The sequence below is a fragment of the Rattus rattus genome, chromosome 11 (assembly GCF_011064425.1).
Source record: "Rattus rattus isolate New Zealand chromosome 11, Rrattus_CSIRO_v1, whole genome shotgun sequence".
NCBI classification, from domain to species: Eukaryota; Metazoa; Chordata; class Mammalia; order Rodentia; family Muridae; genus Rattus; species Rattus rattus.
In genome coordinates, this window is record NC_046164.1 from 93,908,002 (window position 1) to 93,935,070 (window position 27,069).

The window sequence follows — 27,069 nt, forward strand, 5'->3', positions numbered from 1 at the left end:
GCTGATACAGCTAGCTGTACACAACAACCTCTCCCTGACCCTCAGATCCATGTCTTTTGTAGAAGTCACGGTTCCAAACATATTCCCTTCAAAATAAGATGCAGGCGTTTGGTTACTTCACATGTTGTCTGCTCACCAGGCTACACAATTGTGCTTGAATGCAACCGGAGTTCATAATGTATTATTCTATGTCCTTTTATTTTAATTTTTTTGTCTTTCGAGGCAAGGTTTCTCTGTGTGGTCCTAGCTGGTCTCAAACCCAGAGAGCCTCCTGCCCCTGACTCCAAGTCTAGGGATTAAAGCCCAGTGTGCTATTTCTTAATTGTAGATTACAATTAGCTTATATTAATTTTTAAATTGGGAGCTAATTTACATATTGTGAAACTTTCTTTTATTGTACACATAAATGGACACAGGACAAAGCCAGCCGTGTAATTATTACCAGTGGCTACTCACTGGCATTTTCATCATCTGAAAAAAGATCTTGTACCCATTCATTCATTTCCCATTCTTCCCTCCTTCAGTCCTTGGCAAATGAATTTTTGTATGGATTTGCTTAGTTTAGATATTGCATATAAATAAGATTGTCCAATTGTCTTTCATGTCTGGCTTCATTCATTTCGTGTGGTTCTTTGAAGGTTTATTTTTAATTATGTGTGTGTGTGTGTGTGTGTGTGCACGTGTGTGTGTGCACATGAGTACATTGCTGCTTAAAGCTCTAAATTTCTGAGGTTGGGGTTACAGGAGGTTATAAGTCGCCTAAAGTGAGTGCTGGGAACTCTACAAGAGCAGTATGCATTTTTTTAGCCTCTGAATCCGTTCAGCCCTCATTTAGCACACTTTAAAGGTTCACCACCTATATTCTAGTATCATGCTACACGCTTATAGGTGAATATAAGTAAGGGTATTTTTTTGTAATTACATAGGTAGGTATTTACTAATGCGATTCCAATTCAAGAACAAAAAGAAGGCATTGAAAAATATTGGTTATAGAAAGTGGACCATACTGATAATGCTAGAAAGACAGCATACCAGTATACAAAAAGAAATTAACGCAGACAAAGGAATCATGTCCTCAGGAGGTAGCTACATTTAGGGGTTGGGGAGGATTTAAGAGCTTCGAAATGAGTGGTAGGCACTGTTCATTTAATTGCAAGCTGTAGAATGAGATACAGCCATCGAAGAGTTAAAGTGGCGTTCTCACGGTGTAACAGCTAGGTTTCACCAGCAAGCTTAGTGCGCATCCATCTTTCCTTTGAGTGAAAAGGGAAACAGCATAGTGACCCTAAAGGAAACTGAGTGGATTTGGCTGTGGTGGAAGTAGTGGATGTGTGTGGTGGAAGTAGTGGATGTTTATATCGACTAGAGGAACCGGGCATCGTGTTCCGTGGGTGCCTTTGCCAGCTTTTACGGCCCTTCTCGGCCCCCGTAGCGGACCGGAGCTCAGCCGCTGGGCGGCAGGCCCTCCCTAGCTATGGCGGGCGAGCTGGAGAGCTGCAAGTCCCTGAGCGGACTGCTGAGCGGCCTGGCACAGAACACTTTTCACGGACACTCGGGTATCACTGAGGAGCTGCTGCACAGCCAGCTCTACCCGGAAGTGTCACTGGAGGAATTCCGCCCCTTCCTGGCGAAGATGAGGGGCATTCTCAAGGTACAGTTGTTCCGCCGAGTAACCCTGCCCTCCTCGCAGCCTCAGACCCGCCCCCAGCCTCGGGTGCTGCTCCGTAGCTGGTCTTTAGCTTCTCCGCCCCTCTCCAGAGCCATGGAGCTAGCTCTGTTGCGCCCTTTGTTTTAGAGACACATACCGGTGAAAACCTTGACTTTTTACCCCCTCAAGACTTCTCTGTGTCTGTAGTATAGATAAGTTTCGAGTTTTCTTCGTCCCGGACTTTGATGGGTTGCACCGAGACCGCAGTGGTGCACGGCTTTAATCTCAGCGCTGGGGAGGCAGAGGCTGGCAGAGAGCTTTGTGAGTTCAAGAACAGCCTGTTGTACTTAGCGAGTTCCACGACAACCAGGCAAGCCAGGGCAATGTGGTGAGACCCTTGTTTAAAGAGAGAGCGAGGGCATGCTTGCCAGCTTACCTGGGTTGTGGAAGTTGGGAAGCGTTAGAATGAGGTCGTTGGTGAGATAAAGGATTGATTAGCTGGAGTAAACACCATTAAAGCAGTCGACTCTGTGGTTAAGAGGATATTTGCCAAAGGGAACGAGGTATACATCAGACTGTCTCATGAAAACTATTCGAGGGAAACAGAAGAGGTGAAATTAACTAAAGAGATTTGTCTTTATTTTACATGTATGGGTGTGGTGCCTGCATGTGCACTGGTGGTTGGAACCGTTATAGGCCACCACGAGGGTGCTGGAAACCCAGGTCCTCTGTAAGAGTTTTATTACTTGCTCTTAACCTCTAAGCCATCTCTCTAGTTCCCTCAACCCCACCCGGGTTTTGAGATAGAATCTTTTGTAGCCCAGACTGGCCTTGAACTGTGTGTTCCTTCTTCCACTTCCCAAATGCTAGAATTACAAACATCTACCACCACCCCCTGCTATACGTACACGCGCGCGCGCGCACACACACACACACACCCCTAGACCTGCCAGGAACTCCAGAGATCTGGTTGTATTTGCTCTGCTAGTGCTTCCTTTCCATGGGTGCTGGAGAATCAGACCAGGCCCTAATTGAGCTATCTGCCCAGCTGGTTCCTATGATTTTTTTTTTTTTTTGGTAAGATGTTATAATTAAAGTGTATTCAAGGCATTATGTATCATTTATGTAATTACTATACAATGTATTGTTTTCATAAAGTCTTTATTTTTATTTTATGTGCATTGACATTTTGCCTGCATGTGTATCTTTGTGAAGGTGTTGGAACTTGTGATGCTGGAGTTGCCATGGGAAATGCTGGGAATTGAACCTGGGTCCTCTGAAAGAGTAGCAAGTGCCCCTAACCACTGAGCCATCTCTCCAGCTCCTTCACAAAATCTTTAAAGTACGATGTGAATCTTACATTTAAAATATTTTAATTGCAACTAGCCATGTTTCAAGTGGTTAAAGTGGCCACATGTGGCTAGTGACCACTCTGTTACTTCTGATTTAGACCTGTGTGCAGCTTACTTCAGTCTGTCACTTGAATCTAGATCTAGCACCTTGTGGTCTTCACAGGCACCAGCTACTCATGCAGTGCACATATATGTGCAGGCAGAACCGTCATACACATAAAAGTCAATACCTCTTTGAAAGATGAAGTGGATGGACTAGGGCGGGGACTCACTGGGTAAAATGCCTGAGTTGGACCCTATCCCCCAGGCATGTTTGTAACCAACCCAGCTCTTGTGAGGTGGAGAAAGGCAGATGCCCAGACTTCACTGACCAGGCGGCCAGCCTAGCCAATCAGTGAGCGCTGGGCTCCGTGAGGCCTTGGGCTCGAATTTAAAAATAGGGTGGTGGGTCAGGGAGATAGCTTAGCAGGTGAAGGCACTTGCTGTCCGCCTGACAATCTGCGTGAAGCTCCTGGAACCCACACGGTCGAAGGTGAATGGATTGTGGGAACTTACGCCCTGGCCTACACAGTCACGTTTGTTCTTAAAGAAAAAGCTGGGGCTGGGGATTTAGCTCAGTGGTAGAGCGCTTACCTAGGAAGCGCAAGGCCCTGGGTTCGGTCCCCAGCTCTGAAAAAAAAAAAAAAAAAAAAAAAAAAAAAAAAAAAAAAAAGCTGGAGAGTGATAAAGCAGGATCCCTGAAATCAGCTTCTCGCCTCCACACACACATTTACACACAAATGGGAGTGACACTGGGGAAGATACTTGACGTTGACCTCTTTCATCCAAATGCACACAGATGGGAAGGCAAATTTTAAGATGTCTATTTTTTTGTTTTTTGAGACAGTGTTTCACTGTGTAGTTTAAGCTACCTAAATAGCCTAAAACCACACTATTTAAAGTTCCTGTTAAATTTTAACATGCTACCAGAAATCCTTACGCTTTTATTTTATTACATTTATTTTATCTCTTTTTTCAAGACAGGTCTTTATACAGTCCTGGAGCTAACTCTGTAGACCAGGCTGGCCTTGAACTTGAGATCCACCTACTTGTGGCTCCCAGTGCTGGGATCAAAGGCAAGCACCACTACCTAATTTTTCTTACAGTATTTGAATATAAGAAAAATAAATGCAATTACTTTACAGAAATTGACTCATGCAATGGGAGGAGTAATGTCTGAGTCACTTGTGGTCAAGTAGTGTCAGAGAGGTACAGGCCTGATGTGCCAACACCCTGGAGGGAAAGACAGGGCATCTTGAAGGTCAGCTTAGGTCTACACAGCTCAACAAGCCAGAGGCTGGGGATGTAGGGTGCTTGCCTAGCATGTTCAGTCACTGCTCTAGCTTTGAGCCAGCATCATCAAAATACAGTTTGACGGCTGGAGAGATGGCTCAGTGGTTGAGAGCACTGACTGCTCTTCCAGGGTCCTGAGTTCAATTCCCAGCAACCACATGGTGGCTCACAACCACCTGTAATGGGATCTGATGCCCTCTTCTGATGTGTCTGAAGACAGTTACAGTGTACTTATGTATAATAAATAAATAAATCTTAAAAAAAATACAATTTGAAAAGTCCTGTATGCTTGTAGACATTCTGAGCAATTTTATCATATCCAATCATACCTGATTGGATGCCTGCTATTTTATCAAATCTTATTCTTCAAGTAATCGTTCAAGGTTTCCTAGGGAATCTGGTGTCTGGTTTGCTGTTTACTTGGCCTACGAGGATAAGGGACTGCAGGCCAGGAAGAACTGCACACTGCAGGCAGTTATCTTAGGACTTAATGTTGGTGCTGCTGCTCATCTCTAGGGGATTCTTTGTTTCACTATGAGATAAAACTTGCCAAGTAATACAGAGAAGAGATCACTTGTAAGCTGTCTCTTGTATTTTCATTTTAAATACATTGCTCAGTGAGATCCAGGACATCTGAGTTTTCCGAGTGAGTCTGGGATAGAAGGCTTGAATGACTCTTTTAGCACCTACAATAGGCAATGCTTCTAAAGTTGTCTGTGTGACAGCACAGGTATCGCATAGTGATTGCTTTAAAGTACCACAAGAGAAAGCCTCGATTAGTTGAGAGCTGGAACGTCTGTTTTAAGTCATTGTTCACCTCAGAAGTAAAAGTTACTTTTTATCGTATGGATTTATGTGTGCCTGTGCACGTGAATGCTGGTTCCTGTGGAGGCGAGAGGTGGTGGGCTCCCTGGAACTGGAGCTACAAGTAGTTAGTTGTAAGTTGTCCGATGTGGGTGGCGAGGGTCAGAATTCAGGTCCTCTGAAAGAACAATGCATGCTCTCAACCACTGAAGTATCCCTTGAGCCCCACATGTCTCTAATTCTTATAAAATTATGAAGATGCTTTTAGGTGGAGAATGCCTATTATTTAAGTTTTTATTACACATACTTATTTATTGTGTGCATAGGTCAGAGGATTCTCTCTGAACCCTTCTCTCACCGTATGGAGTTGCTTTTGTTTCTAAGACAGGATCTCATTATATAGTCTTGGTTGGCTTGGAACTCAGTATGTAGACCATGCTGGTCTAGAACTCACAGGATCCACTGCATCTGCCTCCTGAATGCTGGGATTAGTGGTCTGCAATACTGGGTGGTTTTGGGGAGTCAAGTCCGGATGGTCAGGCTCGGCAGCAGTGTCCTTTCTTGCCGAGCCATCTCCCCAGCCCATCCATCTTTAGTAAAAGGGAACATAGATAGATATATGATGTAAGGGTGTTATAGTATTTATAGCAGAAGAAAGAAACTGGACAGAAAGGCATTCTTTCTGCCAATCTTTTTTTTTTTTCTGTAAACTAGAAGTTAATAATTTTATTTTCACAGTTCATGATACACATGAAACAACTTGAAAGGAAACCCCACTTCTCCTGACCAAAGCTATTCCCTATGCTAGATATAGGGAGAAGCCTTGCTTGTCATTATAAAATATACAGCAGAGTGCAGAACTGATGACCCCTGCCCTCACCTGTCTGTCTGTGTCATGCCATGTGTCACTAGGTGAGTACCACCTTATCACTGGAGGCCTGGACTTGACCAAGGGCACGTGGTCTCCCATGGGTGGCCTTATTGTAGGAGCAGGTCCCCAGGAGGAGCCACGACTGGCATCATGGGAGGTTCCCCCATGCTGTGCTAGCATCATACCAGAGTGAGGACCACCCAGGGGGCTGGGGCCAGGTAGGATCTTGGCCCCTTAAGGAGGAGGAACAGAGAATGCAGCAGGAGTGTCTTCCTTGTTGAAATGAAGCTGTTGTTTGTCAGTCAGGCTCTGGCCTGCCGCATCCATTTCTGGAAGCAGTCTTTCCCATTCCTGTTTCCCACCACTGCAGTGTCTGACCGACTGAGTCATGGGTAAGATGTGTGTCACAGCAGTCACAAGACAACCACCTCTACCCTGCCAGATTCCAGCCCCCACTCCTCCCCCCACCCCCACCCCGTTTCTTACAGGGTCTCATTGTGTAGACCAGGCTGGCTTGAACTTATAGAAATATGCTTGTTTCTGCCTGCTGAGTGCTGAGGTTAAAGGCGTTCACTCCCCTCACCACCTCCCCCACCACAACCCCCCACCACCTCCCCCACCACGCACCCCCCCACCTCTGGCAGGCATCTTGAAGATGCTTTGGCGCTTTTGAACAAAGAGATTATTTTAGACGGTGATAAGGGGCAGCTTTATGTGGTATTCAGTGTAAATGGCAGATGTTGGGTAGTATAAATGTAGAGCATGGTCGAGGGATAAAGAGGGCTGGGGAGACAGTAAAAGTGATCATTGCTTAAGTGCAAAGCCCCGAGTTTGAATCCCTAAAACCCACATGAAAACTGGATGTCCAGGGTCCATGTCCATGGTCGGTAGCTCAGAGCACGTGTTCATGCACAGGGTCTGGGTTTGGGTCACAGTCATCTGTGCTGTCAGTTCCCGGAAGTACAGCAAGCAGACCGCCCTCTTCTGGCTTCTCCGGCACCAGGCACATGCAGGGAGCACATGCAGATAAAATACTCACACACATAAGGCTTTTTACAAAAGATGTATTTATTTTATGTGTATGAGTACTCTTAATACATACCAGAAGACGGCATCAGATCCCATTACAGATGGTTGTGAGCCACCATGTAGTTGCTGGGAATTGAACTCAGAACCTCTGGAAGAGCAGCCAGTGCTCTTAACCACTGAGCCATCTCTTCAGCCCCATAAAATAAATTAAAAAACAAAAATTGATCATATAGTGTGTCTGCAGTTTGTACACACTTCTGTGAGGAGATGGGAGGTGGAAATAGGAAAATTCTAGAAGCTTAGGGCCAGCTAGTCTGGCATATACAGTGGAAAGACAAACCCCATCTCAAATTCAGTAGAAGTTAAGGACAAACACCAGAGGTTGTTCTGACTTCTGTATGTACACTGGCACAGACAAGCTCCTACAGTCACAGTGTGATGAATGTGTGCATGCATACACATTCACACACACACACACACACACAAGGAATGGTGAACCATCCAACTTGATCACAGTGAGAGGGACATAGTAAGGAATGCGTGTGAGCCTTTATTCCTCTAGCACTCCTGCTTTGACACAGGCTACACGCTTACACGTGGACGGTAGTAGACTGTGTTGTCACCTAGAAAATCATGTTCTGCATAGAAATGGAAAAGGGAGATACAAAGGCCAGAGGACGAACGTGAGGGGACGATGTGGACCTCCTAGAGGATACAGTGGGTCTTTCCATTAACAGGCTCCTGGTTTTGATATCTTGAGGAGCACACCCAGGATCTAGTGCTTACTGGGTAAGGTCGCAGTGCTGAGCTAAGCCCGAGCCCGAGCCCAGGTGTACCGGTTTTCTGATCGCCAACTACCTGGCAATTTGTTGTGCAGGGCGTTTCAGGTTCCTAACTTTCACATTGTTTCCAAATGCTATGTCTTTCTGACATTTGTACTGAATGCTCTCTTCTATGGACAGCAGAGTCCTTCACTTTCCTTGTTTGGGACATCAGCACTCTATTGCCTGTTAATCTGCTCATGGATACGTGAAGCAGCCCATTCATTGACTAACACTAGTACACCATGGTGTGCATGTGGAAGTCAGGATTATGGAGTCAGCTCTCTCCTTCTCCCGTGTAGGCTCGGGGACCAAACCCACGTCCTCAGACTTGGCACATGCATCTTTATCCAGTGGACTGTTCTGCTGCCCCACTCCAGTTTTGATTTCTGGGTAGTGCCCAAGGAGTTGTAAAATTCATAAAGTAGTCACGGTATGTGTAGCTAGTGCTCTTAAGCACTGAGCCGTCTCTCCGGCCTCGATTTACTGGTTTTTGAAATGGATTATCACTATGTGCCGGGGACTCACTATGAGATCAAACTGGCCACAGATTTAGAGATCCCCCCAAGGTATGCACCACCAGGCACAGCATACTGTCTACTTCTTATATAATTCTTTGAGCTCACATTTGTAATTTGCTTTGAAGAATTAATACTACCTGAATTTTGGTACTGTACTTACTAGCTTGTTCATTTGTAAAAAAGGCCAACTTTATTATTTTCCTACCCTTAATACTTCTTTCCGGCATGTGATAGGCACTCAGTAAAGATTTGTAAAACATTTGAATAAATGGGCAGTGCTTAAATGTGCCAGTTGCATTGAAAAGGTTGGGCACAGTGGCATATGCCTGTGTCCCAGCTGTTGGGAATCTCAGACAGGAGTTTAGAGCTAGCTTGGGCGATGTGAGGGAGAACAGAAATGTCACCTGCTGTGAGAGGCGGGCACTGGCTGCAGGGCTGGGCTGGCCCGGTGCTCCCATTCCATTCCTCACTGTATTCATTCCCGTCCTTACTGCTTTTATTGTTTGCTATTCCTGGGTCTTTAACTGCGCCTGGGAATGCTGGCAAGTGCTCTGCAGCCCAGCGACATTCCTCCCTGTCCGTGATTGGATAAAGCTTTGTCACAACATGGGAGCACGGTCATCATCTGCTTCCTATCTTTAGCAGTTGTTGGCAATATAGTTACAGAGGCTGTGACAGATAGTATTTGATGTTAAGAGCCTAAAGTATTTCAAATCTAAACATTTACATAGAGATAGCTCTTACCTTAAACATTTATTCTTAAATTTACAATATTGGTATTTGGAAATAATATGTGTAAATTACTTTAAGTTGGTTGCTTGGTAGAGAACCTAAAATTTTCACTAACTTGTTCTCAAGATTTATGAGATCTAGGATTTAAAATATGAGCTGGAAAGATGGCTCAGAGGTTACCATACTTGTGTACACATGTTCACAGATGCAGACACACACACACACACACACAAACACAAACACGAGGTAACAAAGTTACCATTGGATTTGGGAGGTGGTACATTTCTGTGACCCCAGCAGCTGATAAGCCAGCCAGGGCTACACAGTTGAGAGCCTGTCTATAAAAAGAGAGGAAACTGCTGTTTCTGTAATCCTATATGTTCTTTTTTGTAGAACAGAGATATGTATTTGGGAATTTTGTCCAACTCAAACAATATAAAAACGATGTTAATAAATATATTAATGATACAGCATCACAATGTAAACTTATCACAGGAAAACATGGGAAGCCAGCTTAAACTGTGGAAAACAACACCAATAACATGATACTAAGCATTGTAACAGCACTGTAAGCATTTTAACAGACAAAGAGTAATACCTGGTTCTGTCTCTGTTAAAGCCACAAGCGTTTGTACCTTGGGAATTAGACTGAGTCACCATGCCTTTCCTTTGTAATCAGTTTCCTTTGGATATCTTGGGGGAATCAGAAGAATACTGCGTTACGTTTTTATTCTGTAAGGAAGTTTTGTATCCCGCGTCCAAGTGGTGTCGCCTTAGCCGGGCTCAGGTTCTGTGGCTCTGGCTTTGCGGACCTGGACTGCTGCCCTCTTCTCTTCCTCTTCTTGAGCTGTGCCGCTCATGACTCTTCGTGGCCTGTTTGTGAGATTTCTTCCACCTGTGAGGACTCTTCCTCTCCGACTCCCTGCTTCTCTTGGAGGAGTGGTATGAGCCAGAGTGGTGGCTTCTTGACTTGCTGTAGCTTTCCTCTCGGTGATCCTTCCTGTCCCCCCGGTCTGAGGTTTTACCAGAGGAGCCAGTGCTCGCCGGAGGCAGGTAGATATCCCTGTTCGCGTCTCTGAACTCGTTGTTGGGGTTTCTGAACACATGGAGGAAGTTGCAGTGCTTTCCTTTCGGACACTTTTGCATTTCGAACAAACCGCAAATCGCAACCTTCCACCGGGTCACTGGACAGAATTCACACTGCAGCTGTCGTCCTGCGTACCATCTTCCATTAAAGAGAGAGAGGGCTGCTTGGCATTCCTCTTCCGACTGGTACTGAACATACACATTGCCACGCAAATGAGGTTCCAGGTTGCAGCTTACCTTGAACTGAATCACCTTCCCTACGTTCTTGAACTCGGGCAGCACGTCGTGGTAGAAATCCAAAAACTGCTGGTAGGTCTCCTCCTCACTGTACTCCAGGTTTGCGTCAGAGTCGTAGTCATCCCTTCTGCACTGCTCCATTCCAAACGTCGTAAACATACTCTTCACGAGAAGGGTGGGACTTGACGTGGGAAAGTCATGCTTCCGTGAACACCTGTTACCAAATCTGCAGGCTCCCGTCTTATTGTAGAAGGGACAACTGGGTCGATATTTCTCCAGCCTTAAATCTTTGGGTGGTTCTGGGTTCTGCCAAGTGCCTTCATTTTCAGCCTGGTCCAGCATTTTCTGCACCGCTTCCTCTCTCTCTTTCTTCTCCTGTAGCTTCTGCTCCTCCTCCTCTCTCTGTTTTTTCTGTTGTTCTTCCCATTCAGCCTTTATTTGTCTCTCCTGTTCTTCCTTCTGTTTTCTAGCGGCCTCCTCCTTTTTCTTCTTTATTCTGAATTCTTCTTGTGCCTTCTCCTCCCTCAGCAGCCACTCTTCATGTAATTTTTGCCTCTCTATCTCCAGTAATCTCTCTGCAAGTTCTTCATTGGCAGAAACATCCTCCTCCTCCGCCTCTGGTGGGGCTTCCAGAGCTCTCAAGCGAGCCATTTTCTGCCGACGTTTCTTGCGTTTCTCCTTCTTCATTGCAGCCTTGTATTGTTTTCGGCTGAGTTTCTCAGGAAACGCGGTCTGCTGTGATGCCATTTTACCTCCGAGCGCGGGGCCCCTTCCTGGATCTCGCGATAACCTCTCTTTCCGATGCTGTATTGAAAGTGTCGCCCACTGCTAAGTTGTTCTGCTGTTTAATGTTCGTTACGTTCCTGAACAGTGACTACTGGATGGCACCATCCAGCCCAGCTGACTTTCCTTTTTACCAGCCCAGAGAATTGAACCAGCTGAGTCACGGGTGTGTTTGCGCAGTGCAGCAACCAGTACTTGCATGTGCGCATGCGCAGTCAAAGTCCAGCGTTTGCGTTGGAATGTGGGCTGCGCTAGCTGCCTACGCAGTTGCCCGGTTATCCGCAGTACGTAAGGCTGGCCTGCGCAGTTGCCCGGTTATCCACAATATGTAAGGCCGGCCTGCGCAGTTGCCCCGTTATCCGCAGTACGTAAGGCTGGCCTGCGCAGTTGCCCCGTTATCCGCAGTACGTAAGGCCGGCCTGCGCAGTTGCCCGGTTATCCGCAGTACGTAAGGCCGGCCTGCGCAGTTGCCCGGTTATCCGCAGTACGTAAGGCCGACCTGCGCAGTTGCCCGGTTATCCGCAGTACGTAAGGCCGACCTGCGCAGTTGCCCGGTTATCCGCAGTACGTAAGGCCGACCTGCGCAGTTGCCTGGTTATCCACAATATGTAAGGCCGGCCTGCGCAGTTGCCTGGTTATCCACAAAATATAAGGCCAGCCTGCGCAGTTGCCCGGTTATCCACAAAATGTAAGGCCAGCCTGCGCAGTTGCCCGGTTATCCACAAAATGTAAGGCCAGCCTATCCCCGTTATCCGCAGTACGTAAGGCCGACCTGCGCAGTTGCCCCGTTATCCACAGTACGTAAGGCTGACCTGCGCAGTTGCCCGGTTATCCACAATACGTAAGGCCGGCCTGCGCAGTTGCCCGGTTATCCACAATACGTAAGGCCCGCCTGCGCAGTTGCCCGGTTATCCACAATACGTAAGGCCGGCCTGCGCAGTTGCCCGGTTATCCACAATATGTAAGGCCAGCCTGCGCAGTTGCCCGGTTATCCACAATATGTAAGGCTGACCTGCGCAGTTGCCCGGTAATCCGCAGCACAGCCTGCCTGCGCAGTTGCCCGGTTATCCACAATATGTAAGGCCTGCCTGCGCAGTTGCCGGGTTATCCACAAAATGTAAGGCCGGCCTGCGCAGTTGCCCGGTTATCCACAATATGTAAGGCCGGCCTGCGCAGTTGCCCCGTTATCCACAATATGTAAGGCCTGCCTGCGCAGTTGCCCGGTAATCCGCAGCACAGCCTGCCTGCGCAGTTGCCCGGTTATCCACAATATGTAAGGCCGGCCTGCGCAGTTGCCTGGTTATCCACAATATGTAAGGCCTGCCTGCGCAGTTGCCCGGTTATCCACAATATGTAAGGCCGGCCTGCGCAGTTGCCCGGTTATCCGCAGCACAGCCGGCCTGCGCAGTTGCCCGGTTATCCACAATATGTAAGGCCAGCCTGCGCAGTTGCCCGGTTATCCACAATATGTAAGGCCAGCCTGCGCAGTTGCCCGGTTATCCACAATATGTAAGGCCAGCCTGCGCAGTTGCCCGGTTATCCGCAGTACGGCCTGCCTGCGCAGTTACCCGGTTATCCACAATATGTAAGGCTGACCTGCGCAATTGCCCGGTTATCCGCGGCACGTAAGGCTGACCTGCGCAGTCGCCTGGTTATCTGCTTTACAGCCTGCCTGCGCAGTTACCCGTTTATCCAGTTATCCGTGGTGTGGCCAGCTGCGCAGTTACCTGGCTATCCACGGTACAGCCTGCCTGCGCAGTTACCCGGTTATCCAGTTATCCGTGATGCGGCCAGCCTGCGCTATTACCCGGTTATCCAGTTATCCGTGGTGCGGCCGGCCTGCGCAGTTACCCGATTATCCAGTTATCCGCTGTATGGCCTGTCTGCGCAGTTACCCGGTCATCCGGTTATCTGCGGTACAACCTGCCTGCTCAGTTACCCGGATATCCAGTCATCCGCAGTACGGCCAGCCTGCGTAGTTACCCGATTATCGGTGGCACAATAGGCCTGCGTAGTTACTGGGTTGGTTATCCATGGTACTGCCAGCCTGCAGTTACCAGATTATACGCTTTACGACCAGCCTCCGTGGCACGGCCAGATTGCGCAGTTACCTGGTTATCCGTAGCACGGCCAGCCTACGAAGTTACCGGGTTATCCATGGTACAGCTGGCCTGTGCAGTTACCGGTGGTTATCCGCAGTATGGTCCGCCTGCGCTGTTATCCAGGTATCTGCAGTTATCCGCAGTAAGGCTGGTCTGCGCAGTTACCCCGTTATCTGCAGTTACGTCTTTACTCTGGGAATGGCGGGCCTGCGCAGTACATCTCTTACGGCTTTTTTTGTCTCCGCCCCCTGCAGGGAGCGTTCCTCCTGTGGGAATGCACGGCCTGAGCCTGCGCAGACCTGTCTTACTGCAGGCAACCGCTTCTTGCTAGGGTGCTGGCAGCCCACCTTGCCTGGCTCCTTTATATGGGGGCTGGGGATAGAAATTAAGCTCTCATATTTGTTTGGCAAGGACTTTACCAACTAGACCGTCCTTCTGGCTCCAGTTCCTCACTCTTGTGGAAAGTCAGGATTTTTTTTTTTTAATATTGAATGTGTTTTGTTCTTTGCAAAACGTCCTTTTCATTTGTTGTGTAATGTAGTTTTGTGGGGGTATTCAGCAGAGAAGACTGATCAGACAAGGGTTTAAGCCAAGAGAAAATCTTTTCTTTTTGTTTGTTTGTTTTCTGAGACAAGGGTTTTACTGTGTAGCCATGGCTGTCCTGGAACTTGCTCCGTAGAAGAGGCTGGCCTTGCATCATGCTATGTTTGGGTACGACTCCCACAGACTTATATGTTTGAACAAGTCTATGGGGGCCAGGGAGTGGAATGTGATGGTTTGTATATCCTTGGCCCAGGGAGTGGCACATTAGAAGGTGTGGCCCTGTTGGAGTGGGTGTGGCACTGTGGACATAGGCTTTAAAGCCCTCACCCTAGCTGCCTGGAAGTCAGTATTCTGCTAGCAGCCTTCAGATGAAGATGTAGAAGTCTCAGCTCCTCCTGTACCATGCCTGCCTGGATGCTGCCATATTCCTGCCTTGATGATACTGGACTGAACCTCTGAACCCGTAAGCCAGCCCCAATTAAATGTTGTCCTTTATAAGACTTGCCTTGGTCATGGTGTCTGTTCACAGCAGTAAAACCCTAAGACAGAAGAAAGATCTGCCTGCCTCTGTGTCACAAGAAAGAAGGTAGATATTTTAGTTAGTATAGCAAAAATTATGTTTATGCTGAGGTCCTAACTGTGGTCCTAAGTCTGTGTGATATATCTTAACTGGACTAGCCTAATAGAAGGCTCTGATTCAAGGGTCAGGAGCCTGGGGAGACTGTCCAGCCACAGGGCTCATCTAGGTGGTCTCATTCCACTGCAGAGCAGTAGGCCTCATGGGGTTTTATACCTGTGTCAGGTTCTTTTGAGTGGATGATGTTGCTGGGTTCTTGTTATCAGGCAGTGTTGGCTATAGTGGATGGAGGTCCTGACTAAGCTATTTTTACATGTCTAAAGACTTTAAAAAAAAAAAATACTGCGCTCATTACACCGCTTCCTGAGTGCAGGGATTAAAGGCCTGCAATCGGGTTGGGGATTTAGCTCAGTGGTAGAGCGCTTGCCTAGCAAGCGCAAGGCCCTGGGTTCAGTCCCCAGCTTCGAAAAAAAGAAAAAGAAAAAAATAAATAAATAAAGGCCTGCAATCACGGCTGTTACCCAACCAGAAAATCTTTATTTGGCTGCTGGTACTACACTGTGTGTTTGGGACTCCAGTGTAGCATGAGTCTTTCTCAGGGTGACCTTTTAAGCATTAAAATCATATCCTGGGTCGACAGATTTCAGTTAACAAAATATCTAGCCAGAAGCAGATCTAGCCAGAAGCAAGGTTAGTTCATGTAGAAACTTTCACATAGTTTGTGGGCTTTGACTGATTAAGTATTTGTTTTAATTTTGGCAGGTAGTGCTGTCTATGCTGAGTTTTACAGCATGAATGGCATGTCCATCATGGAGTCATTTATGCTAAGGTCTGGGCCCTGTTACAGTAGGAAGATTTTACTGTTACTATATGGTTTGGATGATATAATTAAACATTAGTAAAAATACATTTAAAAAGCCCCTCCCCCTCCCAAAGAAAATAAAACAAATCTAGGCAGTGGTGGTGAACACCTTTAATCCCAGCACTCAGGAGGCAGAGGTAGGCAGATCTCTGAGTTCAAGGCCAGCATGGTCTACAGAGTGAGTTCCAGAACAGCCAGGACACAGAGAATCCCAGTCTCTAAAAACAAAACAAAACAAAACATGAGTTAGTTACTTGGGATACAGTCTCATGCTTTAACACAGGCTGGCCTGGGACTCACTGGGTAGCCCGGGTAGGCCATGAACTTGCAGCAGCTATCTTGCATGAGTCTCTTGAGGGTTGGCATGACACAGGTCCTGAGCCAAATCTGGGCTCATAAATAGAGCGCATACTTTTAGGTTTTAGCTGTAGTTTTATTTTTCTACTGTAGGTGGCAATAGAATATCGGTTTGCTAATAGCTGCAGGACTGCACAAAGATGTTTAAATATTTTCTTTTTCTGGAATGTTCAAGGCAGAAAATGCTTTTGCTGGCTATTCAACAGTAATAATTTTGTGTATAAAAAAATCTAAACATTTGGTTTGGCATTTTGAAATTACAATTATGTTTAATAAAAAATTTGTTTTAATGGGACTGGAGAGATGTCTGAGTGGTTAAGAGCTCTTAATTGCAAGCTGGGCAGTGGTGGCACCAGCTTCACAAGTGCATGGGTGGCAAGTACATGCCAGCATACAGATGGATAAATTAAAGGAGCAGAGTCTTTATTATTATAATTAAAAGGAATCAGAGCTGGATGGTGATGGCACACGCCTTTAATCCTGGCACTTGAGAGGCAGAGGCAGGTGGATCTTTTGAGTTCAAAGCCAGCCTGGTCTACAAAAACAGAAAAAACAGAAAAGAGAAAAAAAGGAAAAGAGCACTGTTGCTCTTCTAGAAGATCCAGGGTCAGTTCCCAGCACTCGAATGGTGGCCCACAACCCAATGTTACTGTAGTTTTAGGGGATCAGAGGTCTTTCTGGCCTCCTATTCAGGCAAAACATTCATATACAAATTTAAAATAAAAAAGAGCAATCGTTTCAACTAATTCTTCAGTTAAAAAAAAATCAAATTACACGGAATTTTGTATAGCCAGGCACAGTGCCTATTCATGTCTATAGTCCCAGAACTGGGGAGGAAGAAGCAGGAGGATTGGGAGATCAAACAGCCTGGGCTTGCTTTGTCTGTCTGTCTGTCAGACTGTCTGTCTACCTACTTACCTGTCTATCTGTTTGTTTGTTTTTTTTTTCCTCTTGAAGACAGGGTTTCTCTGTGTAGTGCCGGCTGACCTGGAATTCACAGTGATCTGCCTGCCTCTGCTTCCCCAGTGCTTTGCTGAGAGGCGTGCAGCACCTCTGCTTTAGAATCATTTTCATTGCTTGATGTGTATGAGTGTCTTGCCTGCATGTATAGACAAACATGACCATGCCTGGTGCCCAAAGAGAGCTTCAGTTGCCGTGGATCTGGATGGTTGTGAGGCACCATGTGGGTGCTGGGAACTGAACCTGGTTCTTCTGTAAGAACAGCCTTGCCCTTACACACCGAGCCATCTTCTGTAGCCCCTACACCTATTTCTTAACAGAGAACCCGCCATGTATAAAGCCTTTGAATTCGCCTTTTCTTTATCCAGAGCACATTGTGCACTTTTCAGAACAAATCATTAGTTTATTTTAAATACAGTCATGCATTCAAATCAGCATCATCGTATACCTCTGTGGGCTTTTCGAGCGTCAGTGACAAAGACTCTTTCCTTGCGCCTTGGACCGGGATAGTCAAGGAGAGGCTGGACATGGGAGCATCCTGACGGCGAGGATGAATAATCACATAAAGATATGAAAGCAGAAACATAAATTCGCCTTTTTACAGCTTTCTTCACCTCCTGTAGAGGAGTTTTAACCCAGCAGCATGGCTGCTCTGGTAAGCCATAACATCCAAAGACCTAGGTCCATCTGTCCGTGTGCTCTGGCTGGAATGCAGACATCTTAGATACCTTTAATCCCAAACAGGGTAAGTAAGATTAGTGTGTAGGAGGAAGCAGTCATGTTTGAAAGTGATGTCTAATTGAGGGGCAGACAAAGTGACGAATCAGAGAAAGATTGGAATAATGAGTCGGAGATAGGATACGCCCCACTCTCATGAGAACACACTGGGCAGAGCTATTTCAGAGAAGCTTAGGCCGGCATCAGCTGGGAGTCAGCGCGGTGAGTGCAGTGCAGTGGAGCTGAACTTGTTCATGAGCCGTTCAGTGCAGGTCAGCAGAGGCAGCAGAAGCCAGACAATAAGAAGAAGCTAAAAAGATTTATTTTTTATTATATTTATTTGAGAACAGTGTAGCTGTTTTCAAACACCCCAGAAGAGGGCATCGGATCCCATTAACAGATGGTTGTGAGCCACTGTGTAGATGCTGGGACTTGAACTCGGGATCTCTGGAAGAGCAGTCAGTGCTCTTAATCGTTGAGCCATCTCTCCAGCCCCTTATTTTTGTTTTTTTTTGAGATGTGTCTCTCTATGTAGTCCTGGCTATCCTGGTGGGATGAAAGACTGACCCTCTAAAGTCCTATTTTGTAAAAAAGATTTATTTTATGTGTTTGCCTGACTGTTTACATGCGAAGCACATGTGTGCCCACAGAAGCCAGAAGAGGGTGTCACATCCCATAGAACTAGAGTTACAGATGGTTGTGAGCCACCATGCAGGAGCAGGAATCAAACTCACGTCCTCTAGAAGAACAGTCCTTTAACCACTGAGCCGTTCATTCCTCCAGCTCTGTAGTGATGTGAACATCAGATGTCAGTGTGATAAGTTATTTCCTATTTGCCCTTCAAGGACAGAATTAGGCACTTAGAACAGATTGCATGCCAAAGCCTAAAATATTCACTGCCTGACCTTTTTATAGAAATAATTTCTAGAGCTTCGAGAATCTGACTGAATATCCCTTGATATCTTTATCAGCTCTGCTCCTGCTGGGCACCCTGTTTCACCTATTAGAGAGGACCCTACTTTTTCCTGAGGCAGCCCTCTCCCAGGCTGGCCTTGTTCTTGCTCTGTCACCTAGTGTAACTCACAGGATGAGCATCGGCTTTGAGGCTGGGCTGTGGCCACATTGCCACCCTCCTCAGGACACTGGTTTGTATTCTCTAATTTCAGCTGTTGTTTCCATGTGTCTTTTCTTGAGTACAGAACCTTTTTGATCTGTTCACAGGAGGGTTCTTACAGGTTTCTATACAACTAAATGTGGCCTCATTTTGCCGTTAGACTGCAAAACTGATATTAGACTGTAAGGTAACACTTGGGCACTGCGCTGTTTCTTTTGGACTTTTTGTTTTTTAGTAAAGAAGTAGTAGTTTTCTTAGCAGCTGCAAAATAGATAATTAGGTAAGTTTACATATTTTCCCTAAAGTGAGATTTTTCCGTGATGCTGGGAACCTAACCCCAGGGTCTCCTGCATGTGAGATACATACTCTGCTTCTGAGGGATACCTCAGAACTCCCAGACCTCCAGGCTTTATTCCTTACTATCCGTGTCACATTTTAGAGGCCCCTTGTCTGTCTGTCAGTCAGTCTGTTTGTCTGTCTGTCTGTTTTTAGTGCTAGAGGTTGTGCTTCACCCCCAGAGCAAAAACACCCCAGTACCTGCTTGTCACAATTTAGTAGCTTTTCTTTTGTTTTTTTTATTTAAAGTGTATTGTTATTATTATCATTTTAAGACAAGGTCTTGCTTATGTAGCCCAGGCTAATCTTCAAATTGCAATCTCCCCGCCTCAGCCTTGTGAATGTCAGAAGGCATGAGCCACCAGGCCCAGCTTCTGTTCTCAACACACACACACACACACACACACACACACACACACACACACACACACACACACATACATACACACACATACACACACGCACATACATATATACACATATACATACATACATATACATACACACACATATACATACACACACACACATAAGACTATAATATAAGACATAATACTAACTGTTCTTGAGTTGTAGGCTGCACGAATCAAATACTGTCTCCCCAAGAAGCCTAGACGCTGTAACAGTACAGCAGTAGTTCTAGAAATGAAGCTGGGAGGGAAAGGATTCTTTTTCTTACTTTGTTGCTATTTTTGGAGACTTTCTTACCCTCAAATATCCTACTTGGTAAGAACATGGCCTTTGGGCTTAGCTCTTGCTCAGTGGCTCCCAATGCACCTCGGAGTCAAAGCGCTCAGGAGGGGATGTCAGGTAAAGTTCAAGGTCATGTTCCGCTTCATAGCAAGGTCATGGCTCTCCCGGGAAACCCTAGTTCAGAAAACATCGGGGCTGGCAAGATGGCTGAGCAAGAAAGGCATTTGCTACAAAGCTTGCTGACCTGAGTGAATCCATACAACCCAATCCTGTAAGCTGTCCTCTGACCCCTATATGCTGTGTACATACACAAACAAAATTCAGCACGAGTAAAAAGAATAAACTATCTTATATTTGAGTGGGGTAGCCTACAGTTATAATTCTAACAGTTGGGGGATGGAAACACAGGATCAGCAGTTCTGAGGACCCTCAGCTACATAGCTAATTCAGGGCTAGCTTGGGCTACATGAGGCCTTGATTCAAGCAACAGCAAAATCAAGTAACAAAACAACAAAGTTATCTTAGCAGTTGTCTAGAGACAGCACATTACTGGTGTGGGTGAGGTAACCTGAGGACAAACATTTGTTTGGAGGAGAAAAGTTAGAATCAAATTTATAGAATTACAATTTGTTTTGTGTGATAGCTAGGTTAACTGTGAATTAGTTTTAGAATGACTAAAATTATAAATCATTTTGTTGAATAACAGTAATTTAATACAATCCTAATATAATGTTCTGTAATTAGGTAGGTAATGTAGAAGACAGCGAGCAATTGCTTTCAAGAGACCTAGCCTTGGGATTCGCAGAAGCAGATACTAAGCTTTTAGATGTTCAGAATATTAATGTTGGGAAGCTGGCTGATCCGTGGAGTTGAAGACAGAAGCGTCCACTTTTTTCACTGTTAAACTGAAAGTTCATTCTTTTCGGTTAGATGTAGTCATTAATTCCTTGGGTGTGAATTCATAATGTGAATGAATGTGTGGGGTACAGAACCGATGAACTGGGTGTTTAATGAACAGTACAGGTGGGGGCAGCTCATGCACTCTTGTATGCAAAGTGCTATGCTAAGTGTGTTAGATCTCCACTGTTGGAGTGAATGTCACAGGAATGGGAACGTGTGGTACAGCATAATAGCTCATCTTGAGGTGGGAAGGAAGCAGAGAGAGAGAGAGAAAGAGAGAGAGAGAGAGAGAGAGAGAGAGAGAGAGAGAGAGAGAGAGAGAGACACACAAGATACACTCCTCAGAGGAATGGCCCAAGTGACCACTTCCTTTAACCCTGCCCCTCATAGTAGCCTATTTAGCTATGAGCTCATGAAATACTTGATGAGATTAGTGTCCTTAGGATTTATTCCCTTTTAAAATAACTTTTATTCTGTGCATATATGTGTCTGTTGTGTGTGGATTTGCACATGTGTGTGCAAGCGCCCACAGGCTAGAGGCATTAGGTCACCCGGAGCTGGGCTTACAGGTTGTGAGCTGGCTGGCATGAACTGGGGACTGAAGTCGGGTTTTCAGGAAGAGCAGTACATGCTCTTAACCACTCAGCCATCTTTCTGCCCCCAGAGACAGAGTTTCTTTGTATAGCCTTGGCTGTCTTGGAACTCACTCTGTAGACCAGGCTGGCCTGGAGCTCACAGAGATTTCCTGCCTCTGCTTTCCAAGTGCTGGGATTAAAGGCATGAGCCGCTGCCACCACTGCCCAGCTCCCTACAGCTGGGACACAAGCCTTCGACAAACAAAATTTTGTTGGGACACTTCACATGTAAACTGCAACAATCTGTGTCTGGGTATATAAAGACAAGTGTGGTCGCGTGTACTGAATAAAGAGCCCATACTGTACTAGACGAGATGAAAGTGTATTCAAATGATAAGATTGAAAGCAAAATAAAGAGCCTAATAATGAGTTGTAGATTATAGCAACATTTCAGCTGGGTCCGTGGGTAGTGAGATGGGCCATCAGGTAATGGTGCCTGCCACCAACCTGATGACCCAAGTTTGATCCCTGAGACTCACATAGTGTAAGGAGAGAACTGACCCTTGTAAGTTATTCTCTGACAACACATGCATGAGTGCACATACACTAAATATAAAAATTATCTTCTTGGCTTTCTTTTCTTACTGGATATTTTCTTATTTATCCCCTTTCCTGATTTCCCCTTTGGAATCCCCTATCCCATTCCCCTCCCCCTGTTTCTAAGAGGATGCTCCCCTACTCACCTACCCACTGCCTCCTGCCTCTCGGCCCTGGCATTCCCCTACACTGGGGCATTGAGCCTTCCCAAGGGCCTCTCATCCCACTGATGTCCAACAATGGCATCCTCTGCTATGTATGCCTGGCTGGAGCTAAGGGCCCCTCCGTGTGTACTCTTTGGAGTGCGGTTTAGTCCCTGGTAGCTCTGGGGGGCCTGCCTGGTTGATAGTTTTATTCTTCCTGTGGGGTTGCAAACCCCTTCACTTACATCAGTTCTTTCTCTAGCTCCTCCACTGGGGACCCCATTCTCAGTCCAGTGGTTGGCTGTGAGCATCCGCCTCTGTGTTTGTCAGGCTCTGGCAGAGCCTCTTTTTGGCTTTCTTGCTGGCCCTGGTCTTTTAAAATTTTTATCTTTGCATGTATATTGTATATGTGTTTATATGTTTGTGTGCACGCGAGCGCGCGCGCGCGCGTGTGTGTGTGTGTGTGTGTGTGTGCGCGTGTGTGTGCGCGCGTGCGTGCGTGCGTGTGTGTGTGTGCTCGCAGCGTGCGTCGCGTGCGTGCGTGTGTGTGTAGGCGTGTGCGTGTGCAGCGTCGCGTCGCGTCTGCGTCGCGTGTGTGTGTGTGTGTGTGTGTGTGTGTGTGTGCGTGCGTGCGTGCGTGCGTGCGTGTGTGTGTGTGTGCGTGTGTGTGTGTGCGCGTGTGTGCTGTGTGACAGCCTCAGCTGTGGTCCTGGCCTTTTGCCTTGTTTGAGCCAGGCTCAGTCCTATGCGCTTCCAGGCTTTCTCTTCCTCTGCCTCCTCTCTCACCGAAACCAAGGTTGAACCTGGTTTTACACCTCTGTGGCAAGCACTTTACCCACCTTCTCTCTATACATCCTTGAAGATGAAATTCTGGGGCAGTCATATGCCATGAAGGAGTAGAGATCAGAGGACTTTGTGCAGTGGATTCTCTCCTTCCACCCTTACATGGGTTCTGAGCAGGTCATCAGGTGTGGGTAGCAAGTGCTTTTACTTGCCGAGCTCTCTTGCTGGTTCCAGATGGTCAGATTTTGACAAGTAGGCTCTACCTGGATGGGAGAGTCAACACGTTAAGAGCTGAGGATGGAATATGTGATGAGCTCAGGGACATCAAGGTCATAATACAGAAAGTGAGGTGCAGCTGCTAAAAGGGGTCTGACTATCAAGGATCCTCTACCGTCTGGGGAGGAAGGAGCCTGGGACAAGTTTAATAATGTGTAACACGAACCGTTTTGAGTGTAGTTCCCAAGCCATGGTGTTTCAGGTGGGTTTATTTCCTGCTGGGAGACAGGTTGACCTAATGACCTCTTCTTTGTGCGGTTGGCTTTAATTCCCAGCTTTCTTAGCCAACCTTAGGAGTGTCTGGTTGGGAGAAATGTTGACGAGTGGCAAAGGATGCGGTGCTAGCTTGGCCCTTTCGAGCACCACCTCTTCTACCTGCGAAGCTTTTTTGCTGCATGGCTGCCCTCCTCACCAGCTCACATGGCTGTCACAGGGGGAAGTGGCAAGGAAGCAGGTTATAGAGACTCACAAAGATCCTCCTGACCCTACTACCTTCTGTGCTGGGATTAAGAGTCTGCTGCCACTCATGCCACATAGTGACTGTCTTAGTTAGCGTTTATTATTTAATTATATGTGCAAGAGAGTATGTGCACCTCATTTGTGCTGGTGCCCATGCAGGCCACAGGGCGTCAGAGTTCTTAAACTGGAGTAACAGGCGATGTGAGCTCCCTGGTGTGGCTGTTGCGAACTGAGTGCAGAAAGCACTCTCAATCGCTGAGTTGCCTCTCCACTTCTCTGTAATGACATTAAAAAAAAAATTAAAATAGTAGAGCTACTGAGATAGCTCAGCAGGTAAACAAACGTACCTGCCGTGTAAGCTTTGATATCCTACGTTCTATCCCCAAAACCCATGTAAGAAGCCAGAAAGCGTGCTGCTGTGCTTCTGTAATACCAGGGCTGCCAGAGCAAGGTGGAGACGGAGACAAGAGTCTCCTAGAACCCTGGACCAGCTGGCCTGGGGTATCCAACAAAGCAGAGACGAGAGAGATGCTTCCTTTTCAGCAAGGTGGAAAGAGAGGACCAATCCCTAAAAGGTGTCTTCTGACCTCCATAGATACACTCTGGCATATGCCCCTCCCCCACAACAACAACAACAACAACAACAACAATAATAATTTAAAAATAGAGTGGCCTGCAGGCATCTGAAGGCATCAGCATAAGTTTACTGAGGTCTCCAGTGCGGTCGGTCTCCAGTGGGGTGGGCCTCCAGTGGGGTCTCCAGTGGGGTGGGCCTCCAGTGGGGTCTCCAGTGGGGTGGGTCTCCAGTGGGGTCTCCAGTGGGGTGGGTCTCCAGTGAGCTGGCCATGTGATCGCAGTGGGAGGCAGCAGAGCTGCACTTGAAAGGCTCAGCCTGAGCTGCGAAGATGATTTTCCTCACAGCCCCAAATCATGAGCTTCTTCTTTTTTTTTTTTAAATATATTTATTTATCTTATGTATGTGAGTACACTGTAGCTTCAGACACACCAGAAGAGGGCATCAGGTTTCATTACAGATGGTTGTGAGCCACCATGTGGTTGCTGGGATTTGAACTCAGGACCTCTGGAAGAGCAGCCAGTGCTCTTAACCACTGAGCCATCTCTCCAGTCCCCTTTTTTAATTTTTTTTTAAAAATATGTTTCATGAGCTTCTTACTGTTCCTTGTTATTGCTGCTTTTTCTCCCTCTCCCATTATGCATTTATACTCTTTGATGGCAAATTCACTTAATTAAAAACGAATGGGTGTGTCTTTGGAAGCCTTGGTCCGATGAGTCTGTTTCGATCTGGGTTTAACTGAGGTAGGCTGTAATTGCTTTTCGTTTCTGCTGTATCTGAGTTTTCTCCCACTTTTGTAACAAAATGCTATGGACTGCTTGGCCTAAACAGTAGACCTTAGTACTCATACTTCTGAGGGATCTGTGGGCTCTGTGTGTGATGCAGTGGAGAAGACGCACACACTTCTGAGAGTTTTAATACCACAGGGGAGCTCCTGTCTGCATAACTTCTAACACTGATCACCTCTCAGGCCCCATCTCCAAACCCTCAAGTTAGGAATTTGGACGTGAGGGGGACATATGGATCCATTTGTAATGCACTAGGGTCCCTTTTCCCCCGTGCCTTGTTTGAATAGCACAGGTTTGAAGAAGAAACGAATCGTTATGCTTACTGTTGAAATTAACCATCAGAATCCCCCTCCTTTTCTCTTTACTGCTAGAGAACAGACCCAGAGCTTTGCACTTATTAGACAAGCACACTACCTCTGAGGTACTTTATCCTCACCCCTCAGATCTTACTTACTTTACTTTTTTGAGATAGGGTCTAGCTGTGTGGCTTAGGCTAGCCTGGAACTTGCTGTGTAGCACAGGTTGGCCTGAATGCTGTGTTCTCAGGTGTGTATCACTGCTCCCAGATGCTCCCAGTGCACGAGGCTGACGTTTTCCAGATAAGCAGAATGCACTGGGTGCTCTCGTGTGAGGGCTGACGTCTCATTCCGAGTCTGCACTGTCCTTCGTACAGAAGGAACAGCAAACAGCACGGCCACGGCGGCTGTGCTTAGCTGTGCTCCTGGCTCACGCCTGTTTACTTTGGCTCCACCACAGAGGTCAGATCCTAGGGAAGTAACCGGTACCTTGTTCACCTTAAAAATAAGACTAGAACTTGTGCCTGTGTATGTGACTCAATGTTTCTTAGTATGAAAACTGATGGATTCTCTTTCTTCATAATAAGATCACAGAAATACATTGCTGTTACTTATTAAAAACAGTAAATAGACTTAGAAAACAAAGGCCTCATTATGTAGCCCTGGCTGTACTAGAACTAACTAAACCTGAGAGATCTGCCTGCTTTTGCCAGTTGAGTGCTAGTGTTAATGACGTGGACCACCATGCCTGGCTAGACTTCTTTACTGGCAGTGTAGACCCTTTTCACTATCCACACCTCACACCAGAGGTACATTTATTAAAACAGGTGAAACTAAGATCGTTGGCCAAGAAAATGTTCACTTTAAGATTTACACTTGGTGCTATATATTCTGTGGATTTTGATATATATGCAGAGTAGCTTCACAACTTTCACAATCAGTTGTACTGTCACACACACACACACACACACACACACACACACACACACACACACACACACACACCCTCTGGCAGCCATTAGTCTCTTTTTTGTCTCCCTGCTTTTACCTGTCCCAGAATGTTCTATTAGTTGGAATCATGCAGTACGTAGTCTTTTCAGACTGTTTTCTTCCAATTAGTAATAGACACCTTGTAGTCTTTAATGCAACGATAACCCATTTCTTTTTAGCACTGGATAGTATTACATTGTTTGAGAGCTGGGGATTTAGAAAGCCTGGATGCATATAATAAGAACAAAAACTAAACAAACAAATGAACAAACACATTCCACTCTTTGGAGGTAAGACATCTTGGTTCCTTGCAAGTCTTGGTAGCTATTATTAAAGCTTCTGTGAGCATGCCGGTGCAGGTGGTGTGTGGAGAAGTTTCAGTGAATTTGGGTGAATGCAAAGGGAAGCATCGGTTTGACGGGTGGTCAGAGCATTCGGCTCTGTGCGAAGCTGCCACACCGTCTTCCAGAGCAGCTGTGCTGCTTTCCCAAAGGTAATTTCATGGCCTCACAACCTCAGTTTTTATGGACCCTGTTAAGAATTCTGGCCCGGTAGCATGTGAATTGGTCTTAAGTTTTAATTTGGTGACTTGTTTCTTAGAGTCCTAGAGACTACTTAATTATGTGCAATAATTATTTAACTTTTTTTAAACAGTGGCAAAAAAGCGGGGGGGGGTTTAGTAAAGGAGGCAAGCATAGTGAATGGGAGGGAGGTCATGAAAAGAGCGGCGAGATGACGGGAAATAGAAGTGGGGAGGAGAGCCTTGCTGACCTTTCCACCATCTTGAGGATCCTAAATGTGGAGGTCAAAAGTCCTTAAGGGCCTTCACATCTTGGACACTGGCCCTTGGCTGAGTCTCACAGGGCACACATTCGTTCTTCACGGTTTGTAGGTGTGCTGCTGAGGCAAGCTCAGCCCTTCTCAGAGAAGAGCTGACTTTATGGGCAGATAGGTCAGTTTTCTTTTTGTGTCTTCTGTTGTCTTGTCAAGAGACACTTTGCATAGTCTTAGATCCCAAAGATTTTCTTATTTATGTGTACATGTCTAAGAGTCATGGTTATACATTTGTATATGAGTTTGTGTTTCATTTTAAATTTAATAAAAGCTGGGGGTTTACAGTTTGAGAGGCTTTTTAAGTACAGGTCTACCTTGTTCTTGTGCCTTGTCATCCAGACAGGTCGCCTGTTACAATTTGGATCCTGTCAGAGGAC

At 46.3% G+C, this 27,069-nt stretch overlaps 2 protein-coding genes across 4 annotated transcripts in view; one reads left to right on the forward strand and one right to left on the reverse strand.

Moving 5' to 3' along the window:
- Nucleotides 1–1,337: 1,337 nt before the first annotated feature.
- The window catches only part of Commd1 (copper metabolism domain containing 1), a 91,984-nt gene continuing 66,252 nt past the window's right edge, over nt 1,338–27,069 (forward strand). The window contains exon 1 of one of the 3 annotated variants that reach the window (XM_032917086.1): nt 1,338–1,651. In XM_032917086.1, coding sequence (XP_032772977.1) covers nt 1,475–1,651 — 177 coding nt within the window. In that variant the 5' untranslated portion in view covers nt 1,338–1,474. Of the gene's footprint in view, nt 1,652–13,609; nt 14,325–27,069 lie in introns of those variants that run through there. The other 2 variants (XM_032917089.1, XM_032917087.1) reach the window with 2 other exon arrangements.
- On the reverse strand, nt 9,473–11,918 carry LOC116912867 (U2 small nuclear ribonucleoprotein auxiliary factor 35 kDa subunit-related protein 1). The gene has a single exon (XM_032917085.1). It carries the CDS (start codon nt 11,178–11,180, stop codon nt 9,894–9,896), a length of 1,287 nt encoding a protein of 428 aa, XP_032772976.1. The 5' UTR covers nt 11,181–11,918; the 3' UTR covers nt 9,473–9,893.

Excerpts from the sequence above, each read along its gene's own strand:
- LOC116912867 (XM_032917085.1), bottom strand. The coding sequence starts at position 11,180 with ATGGCATCACAGCAGACCGCGTTTCCTGAGAAACTCAGCCGAAAACAA.